The sequence below is a fragment of the Triticum aestivum genome, chromosome 1D (genome assembly GCF_018294505.1).
Source record: "Triticum aestivum cultivar Chinese Spring chromosome 1D, IWGSC CS RefSeq v2.1, whole genome shotgun sequence".
Classification (NCBI taxonomy): domain Eukaryota; kingdom Viridiplantae; phylum Streptophyta; class Magnoliopsida; order Poales; family Poaceae; genus Triticum; species Triticum aestivum.
Genome location: NC_057796.1, coordinates 404,138,610 through 404,147,167, shown reverse-complemented (window position 1 = coordinate 404,147,167; position 8,558 = coordinate 404,138,610). Strand labels below are relative to the sequence as shown.

General features: G+C 47.3%; 1 protein-coding gene across 1 annotated transcript; it reads left to right on the top strand.

Annotated features, from left to right (window-relative positions):
- The first annotated feature begins 7,115 nt into the window (after window positions 1-7,115).
- LOC123171333 (peroxidase 2-like) lies at window positions 7,116-8,325 on the top strand. The gene has a single exon (XM_044588880.1). The coding sequence runs from the start codon at window positions 7,191-7,193 to the stop codon at window positions 8,166-8,168; it is 978 nt and encodes a 325-aa protein (XP_044444815.1). The 5' UTR covers window positions 7,116-7,190; the 3' UTR covers window positions 8,169-8,325.
- Window positions 8,326-8,558: the final 233 nt, after the last annotated feature.

Sequence of the window (8,558 nt, the reverse complement as noted above, 5' to 3'; positions counted from 1 at the left end):
GGGGGGGGCACCGACATCGGGTGGCGGGGAAGCTCGGTCTAGGGAAGAGACCGTCGTCGTGCGTTGGGAAGTTATGGCTGGGAGGAGGAGCATGGGAGCTTTGAGGAAGGGGCGATTTCGTCGACCGACGAGGGAGCAAAGTCGAGTGACATGGGTGTTTGGCTTGGGGTTGAGCAACGGCGGTGCGAGAGCTCTGACTGTGGGAGCAACAACTAGGGCTAAATGGCGATGGGGAAGCGCTAGCTATGTATCCAATGTATGTTCGGTTCGGAAGATGAGCTCATGTGTGTTTCAATTTTAGAACAACTAATACTTGTGACTATGCAATGAAAAAAGGATTACCATTATTCAAGGGTTTCTTAGGTCCAATAATAGCGCCGCATACTAAAACGTCTCAGAAATCGTCTCTAAGCTAATTTCATATGCATACTTGTTTCTGCAAATGTCTAATTATAATAAAAGGTTTGAGGCGCTTTGTAAGCGTCTTAGAAAACGTCTTTAATTTGCTCTGTTCGTGAGCCTAGAGACGAATACAAAAAGCGTCTTAGAAAAAGCGACTATACGTGCCTATTTTGTTGTAGTGAGGATGATCGAGGATGGGTTCACACAAGGTTTTTATCCAGGTTCAGCCCCACTATAAAAGAGGTAATACTTTACTCCTCTTGATGATAATCTGGGCTCGTACAAGGGATCTTAGTACTCCCACTGGTCCTTTTTAGTCTGCATATAAGTTTTATCCGAAGTCAAAGTATCTCTACTTTGACCAAACTTATAGAAAAAAGTATCAACATTCACAATGCCAAAAATATTGCTAGATTCATTGTGAAATGTGGTTTCTGAAGGAAATATGCCCTAGAGGCAATAATAAAGTTGTTATTATATATATTTTTTATTCATGATAAAGGTTTATTATTCATGCTAAAATTGTATTGATTGGAAACTTAAATACATGTGTGAACACATAAACAAATACCGTCTCCCTAATAAGCCCCTACTAGACTAACTCGTTGATCAAAGATGTTTAAAGTTTCCTAAACATAGACATGTGTTGTCATTTGATAACGGGATCACATCATTGGGAGAATGATGTGATGGACAAGACCCATCCGTTAGCTTAGCATATTGATCGTTCAGTTTATTGCTATTGCTTTCTTAATGTCAAATACATATTCCTTCGACTATGAGATTATGCAACTCCCGGAGGAATACCTTATGTGCTATCAAACGTCACAACGTAATTGGGTGATCATAAAGATGCTCTTCAGGTATCTCCGAAGGTGTTTGTTGAGTTGGCATAGATCGAGATTAGGATTTGTCACTCCGAGTATCGGAGAGGTATCTTTGGGCCCTCTCGGTAATACACATCATAAGAAGCCTTGCAAGCAAAGTGACTAATGAGTTAGTTGCATGATGATGTATTACGGAACGAGTAAAGAGACTTGCCGGTAACGAGATTGAACTAGGTATGAAGATACCGATGATCGAATCTCGGGCAAGTAACATACCGATGGAGAAAGGGAATTACGTTTATTGTCATAAGGTTCGACCAATAAAGATCTTCGTAGAATATGTAGGAACCAACATGGGCATCCAGGTTCCGCTATTGGTTTTTGACCGGAGAGGTGTCTCGGTCATGTCTACATAGTGCTGAAACCCGTAGGGTCCGCACGCTTAACGTTCGTTGACGATATAGTGTTATGTGAGTTATATGATTTGTCAACTGAATGTTGTTTGAAGTCCCAGATGAGATCACGGACATGACGAGGAGCTCCGTAATGGTCCGGAGGTAAAGACTGATATATCTAGGACGATGATATTCGGACACCGGAAGAGTTTTGGAGTGTACTTGGTAGTTATCGGATCACCGGAAGGGGTTTCGGGCACCTCCGGGAAGTATATGGGCCAAAAGAGCGGAGCACCCCAGCCCACAAGGGGCTCGCGCGCCCCTCATATGGCAGCTGGCCTAGGCGAGGAAAGGAAAGGGAGGATTCGGCCTCCCCCTTCCTTTCTCTCGCCCCATTTCCTTTCTCCCGGAAGCAAATATGGAAGGGAGAGGGGGGGGGCAAGGGCAAGAGCCTAAGTAGGATTCGGTCCTACTTGGGGCGCATCTTGGGAGCGCTCAGCTTAGCCATGTGCGGCGCCCCCTCCACATTTTAGTCACTCGGTCATATTTTCGTAGTGCTTAGGCGAAGCTTTGCGGAGATAGCATCACCACCACCGTCACCACGCCGCCATGCTGCCGGAACTCATCCACTACTTCGCCGTCTTGCTGGATTAAGAAGGCGAGGACGTCACCGAGCTGAACGTGTGCTGAACGCGGAGGTGCCGTACGTTTGGTACTCGATCGGTTGGAGCGCGAAGAAGTTCGACTACATCAACCGCGTTAACAAACGTTTCCGCTTACGGTCTACAAGGGTACGTAGACACACTCCCCTCTCTCGTTGCTATGCATCTCCATGGATAAATTTTGCGTGTGCGTAGAATTTTGTTTTGTTTTCCAGGCAACGTTTCCCAACGGTTTCATAGTATACATATTTTGTATTGCAGGTGTTGATATTTTTTAATATAAATTTAGTCAAACTTTGTAGAATTTGACTTGGAAAAAATCTAATATGCAGAGTAAAAAAGACCAAAGGAAGTACAAGGATAGCATATACTCCCTCCATTCCCAAAGATAAGTGTTTCTAGAGATTCCAACAAGTGACTACATACAGAGCAAAATGAACGAATCTATACTCTAAAATATGTCTATATACATCTAAATGTTGTTGTCCATTTAAAATGTCTAAAAAAACTTATATTTAAAAACGGAGGGAGTATAATGTTGGTATGTGTGTCTCTACACATGCCGCGTGGGTGCCCTAACCTTGCCTTATATAGGGTTGGCAAGGCTATGATCATACAACGGCCAAATCGTCCAGGTCGTGGCAGTGACACATTGATCCTTTTCCGCAAGGAAAAGACACATTGATCGTGCGGTGTTACTTTTAATTAAGTGCAACGTGGTAACGCTGTACATGCTGTCTGTAATGAGAGTATCATAATAAAGTGCAACGTGGTAAAGTGGTATCATACATACCAATTAGACTTTTTTTACAATATGACACGCAATTAAATGAGGAAATAGAGGATGTGTTATCAATCGTGATACTATATAACATTAAATATCGTACTACTTTGTGTCATACAAAAGCTTATGAGGTTTCATAATAGGATAGCAGATTGTTTGGCAATTACAGTCGTATGGAGTCATGTATTGCTGTTTGGCTTAGAGGTTGCCCTTATATGGAGGAGCTCTTGACATCTAATTGTAATCCTTTTACCTAAGAAATAAAACTCCCAATTTCCCCACAAAATAAATAAATAAATAAAATAAGGAATCCAAGATACTAATTTATTACACTAAGCATTATGAAAATAGTATCATACACTAGTATCATATGCTGATACTAGTATGATATACCATCCCTTAAAAAACTACTCCCTCCGTTTCAAAATATGGCGCGCCCATGCTTTCCGAGATTCAACTTTGACCATAAATTTAACCAACAAGACCAACTACGGCGGGAGCAAAAATATATAATTGAAAACTATTTTTGAATATGAATTCATTAATATAATTTTTGCTCCTGCTGCAGTCGGTCTCATTGGTTAAATTTATGATCAAAGTTAAAGCGCGGAAACCAGGACGCACTATATTTTGAAACGGAGGGGGTTATACCGCTCGTCTTGACGGCGCATTAACGACCCTGCCAAGTGGGCCTCCTTGTTTGTGCCTAGCCAAGTGGGCCGCCTAGAACGGACTTGGGTTGTCCCAGGGATGTTACTAAGTTGTGTTTCCCTATATGTTGGGCCTATCCCGGAGGGAATCAACCGCCACTCTTTCCTATTTCATTTTACGTTCCTTAAGAATATGTATTCTTACAAGGTGTCACACGTCTCAATCGAAAAGAGACATTTTAATCTCCACTGTTGATTCAATTAGAGATTGTGTATCAAAGATAAATAATTTGTTGGGATGCGCGGGTGAGAGTAGTTAATTGCTTTCACTTAGAGCATCTACAGCCGATGGCCTTAAACACGCCTTAAAAGTCTGAGCGGGCTGACATGTCAATGACCGGTCACAAAAATTGACCCATCCAGACGCCTTAAACCGTTTTCAAACGTCCGGGTTGTCTGGCGTCACTCATATCCAGTCCAAATATGGGGCAGCCTAGTGCATTCGCCACGTTAGCCGTCCCATCCTGACCCCACATATATCCCCTCTGATGAACCCTAGACCTCAGTCCGCTCCACTCTCTTTGTCATCTTCTCTTCCCAATCCATCCTCTTCTCTTCCCAATCCGATTCGTGGCGGATGACCACTGTGGCTCCGGCTCCAATGGCGACGAGAGCGACGTCGATGCGCCCACTCTACGCATTGCTTTGCACCACTCCCGGCCATCTAGATCTGGGCGGCAACAGTGGAGGCAGCTCACAGAGCGACGCGCCGCCCCCCTTTGCCTGCCATTGCAGTACGGTCGATGTTGTCGGGCCGTCCCGTCCGGCGCGCATCAGCGGTGAGAGCTCCACCCACTCCGCCCCAATCCGGGTACGCCGCTCGGCCGCCACCCTGTCCACTGAGCGTAGGGATGGCACCCGCAGGGTTTGGGTACGGGTGGAGCCATCCCATACCCTTACCCATCCTATTTAAGCTTACCCATCACCCGTACCCATACCCGCTAGTGGGTAAAAAAAATTCCCATACCCGTCACCCGAAAGGGTAAATGGGTATCCGCGGGTAGAAATACCCCTGTTTGCATAACATCAATTTAAGTGACACATAATCATAAACAACAAGATACAATCATAATTTATAAATGACAACACATTATAACATCAATACATACTTATAAACGACAACACATCATAAACACACCGCATTTTATAAACACAATACCTTTTTGCAAACAACAACACATCAACACATAGTCATAAACAGTATTACATAGTCATACATTTTTAGATCACAAACTAACAACAAATGGTAGAGGTATTTTTCCCGTACTTGTTTGATTCTGTAAGGGTACGTGGGTATGTGGGTATGGGTTATATGATCTCATACCCGTGCCCTCTATACCTGATGGGTTTGAGATTTCCCTATTTACGTACCCATGGGTAACTTTTTGTCCCATACCCTTACCCTAATAGGGTTTTTACCCACCGGGTACGCGGGTAATGGGTACCCATTGCCATCCCTAACTGAGCGTCCACGGGTACTGTTGGATGCTTGTGCCCTCGCCGGTGTTGGGCCGGTCGAGGACGCTCGAGTTAGAGGCGCGGGCCGCATGGCGCGAGTAGCAATGCGTGAAGGAGGCCATGGAAGTGGGCACGCGTCCGCGAGGCGCCGGGCACTCGCGCGCGTGCCGGTCGATCACGAGGACGCGCTCATTGCGTCCGTCCTTCGGCGCTCCCTGACAACAGTGGAGACGGATGCGCAACGGCTGCGGCGGAAGAACGCCAAAACGCTATGGCTCGCTATTGAGCTATCAGAGCGTGAGGCGTTGGCGAAGGAGGCAAGGCACGCTGAGAAGTAGGAACGTTTGCTCCGGAGGCTTGCCGGTAGTCACATGGAGCTGTCGGACGACTCTGGCGATGGCTCAAGCTCCGACAATGAAAATGACGACCCACCGGTGGCCGACGCCTACACCAAAGGCCAAAGCAGCACCACCGACCGCAAGGGGAAGGGGGTGTCGGTGTCAAAACCAACGGATCTCGGGTATTGGTCCCGAGCTGTGGATTTAGGATCAATGGGGAACAAGGGACGATAAACACGGTGTTTACCCAGGCTCGGGCCCTCTCGAAGAGGTAAAACCCTACGTCCTGCTTGATTGTATTTGATGTGTATGATATGGTTACATAGTCGATCTACCACGAGATCAGGCGAGCTAAACCCTAGGTTGATGGGGTGATGGATGTTGCTCTAGCCCTAAGGACTAAAACCTCCTGGTTTATTTAAACACCAGTAGGGTTAGGGTTACAGGCGTTCGGTTACAAGGAAGGAAAGATCACGCCTAATCTTGACTTGGAGGACACGTCGACTCCGAAGATCTCCTATCCGTCCACAGACCCGCACTCCAGCTCGGGCCCTTAGTGGCCCATCAGTCCGATCCATATGCAGCAAGCCGACGGCCCGAGGACCCCTTAATCCAGGACTCCCTCAGGAGGCGGCAAGGAAATGGTGATTTCCTCCGCCCTTCCCCATTGAATTAAGTCTTTTTTATAATATGTTTAGGGTACTGTCCAATTAAAACTGCATCTTTTGGTGATCCGATGATTGTTTATGCTAGAATTATGCCCGTTTCAACTAGATTTCACGCTAGTTCGTTGATTTACGTAGGTTTATTTTCGTACGTGCATGTGTTGCATGGATATGAGGGGCCGAATTCGAAATACGCGAATGTGAACGCATCTAAATTAGGAGTGCCCGACCTGTGCTTGCTGACGTGGCCAAACGCGTCCGTGGGCGTTTGAGGGGCCGGATTTACCAACGGCTATAGATGCTCTTAGGTCCTCACACCGTGTCACGGGGCGACCAACGAAGCAATCCAACGGGGTTGTACCCTCGAGTGAGTTGGCTCTACATAAGTCAAAGGCCAAACAGGTAGTACAAAAGTTTGTTTACAAAGAGGTCACATTGCATTTCCGTTCGACTCACTCATCACGCACACATACTCCAGGAGCAACCAGCAGATCATACAACACATATTAAAATCTTTAAAAAGACTTATATTTAGGAGGGGAGGGATAAATGAAGAGAGGAAAAATAATGAGTTCTCTCTATTATCGAAGAAAACATAGGGTTAATTAAGCTAATCCAGCAGCCTCCATATTCTATAACAGCTAGATCACTGCATGCTGATCAATTATTACTCCACTAATTGTCATGCATGTGCATGACACACATCCATCTAACTAACTATTGGCAAAAAAAAAACTAACAATGTCAATGTCAAGTTGCTCTAGCCCACATCCATTGTTTATCAAGTGCACCGTGGATTGGAACTCTTGCATGCATGTATAAGTAGCCCTCCACTCCACATACGAACTCCATCACCTCATCCCATCTGCTCCTATAGCCCACATCAAATCACACACTCTCTGGTACACATCGGCTAAATTCATTAAGAGCTAGCTTGAGAAGAGAGACAATGGCCGCAGCTTCCCTTAAGCTTTCTGTTGCGCTGGCATGCGTACTGCTGCTGTCGTCGGCGGCGTGCCATGGCCTGGAGGTGGGTTACTACAAGAAGACATGCCCCCGCGTGGAGGCCATCGTGAGGGACGAGGTGAAGAAGTTCGTCTACAAGAACGCCGGCATGGGCGCCGGCCTCATCCGCATGTTCTTCCACGACTGCTTCGTCCAGGGATGTGATGGCTCCGTCCTCCTCGACCCGACGCCGACCAACCCGCAGCCAGAGAAGCTGAGCCCTCCCAACTTCCCCAGCCTGCGCGGCTTCGAGGTGATCGACGCGGCCAAGGACGCCGTCGAGAAGGCGTGCCCTGGAGTGGTCTCGTGCGCCGACATCGTCGCCTTCGCCGGCCGCGACGCAGCCTACTTCCTTAGCAAGATGAAGGTCAAGATCAACATGCCGGCTGGCCGCCTCGACGGCCGCGTTTCCAATTCCACGGAGGCCCTCGACAACCTGCCGCCACCATTCTTCAACCTCGACCAGCTCGTCGCCAGCTTCGCCGCTAAGGGCCTCAGCGCCGAGGACATGGTTGTGCTCTCCGGCGCCCACACCATCGGGGTCTCCCACTGCTCGTCCTTCGTCTCCGACCGCATCGCCGTCACCTCCGACATCGACGGTGGCTTCGCCAACTTCCTGAGGAGGAGGTGCCCCGCCAACCCGAGCACGGCCAACGACCCCACGGTGAACCAAGACGTGGTGACCCCCAACGCTCTCGATAACCAGTACTACAAGAACGTCCTCGCGCACAAGGTGCTGTTCACATCGGACGCCGCCCTTCTTACGACGCCGGCGACGACGCAGATGGTGCGCGACAGTGCCAACATCCCCGGGCAGTGGGAGGCCAAGTTTAACAAGGCCATGATCAAGATGGGAGCGATCGATGTGAAGACCGGCAAGCAAGGCGAAATCAGGAGGAAGTGCAGGGTCGTCAACCACTGATCGATCCATGAATCATCACGGTGTTGCGTTATTTAATTCGTTTGTGCGCTTTAGTTTTGCACAGCCTGAGGTCATCTATTTGTGATTTTCGTTCGACTTTCATGCATGTACTGTAATTGGTTGTTTTGACTGTTCAAATTCTTTGGCTGCTTATATATTATTGGTGTCGCAGTTAACTTTGATTGAGTTCTACTGATCTTAATTGGACATCTTAGATTGTTTCTCATCTTTAAGGGCCTCTTTGAATCGTAAGATTATTTTAATGGACTGACTATGGATTAGTCGATGAAAATTAAATTTGGATCAGTCGACGGACCCAAACTTGTTTCAGCAAACGAAGCTAGTTGATTGACTGGTTCGCTATCCCTGCGAATGAAGGCCTACCTCAAT

Excerpts from the sequence above, each read along its gene's own strand:
- LOC123171333 (XM_044588880.1), top strand. The coding sequence starts at position 7,191 with ATGGCCGCAGCTTCCCTTAAGCTTTCTGTTGCGCTGGCATGCGTACTG.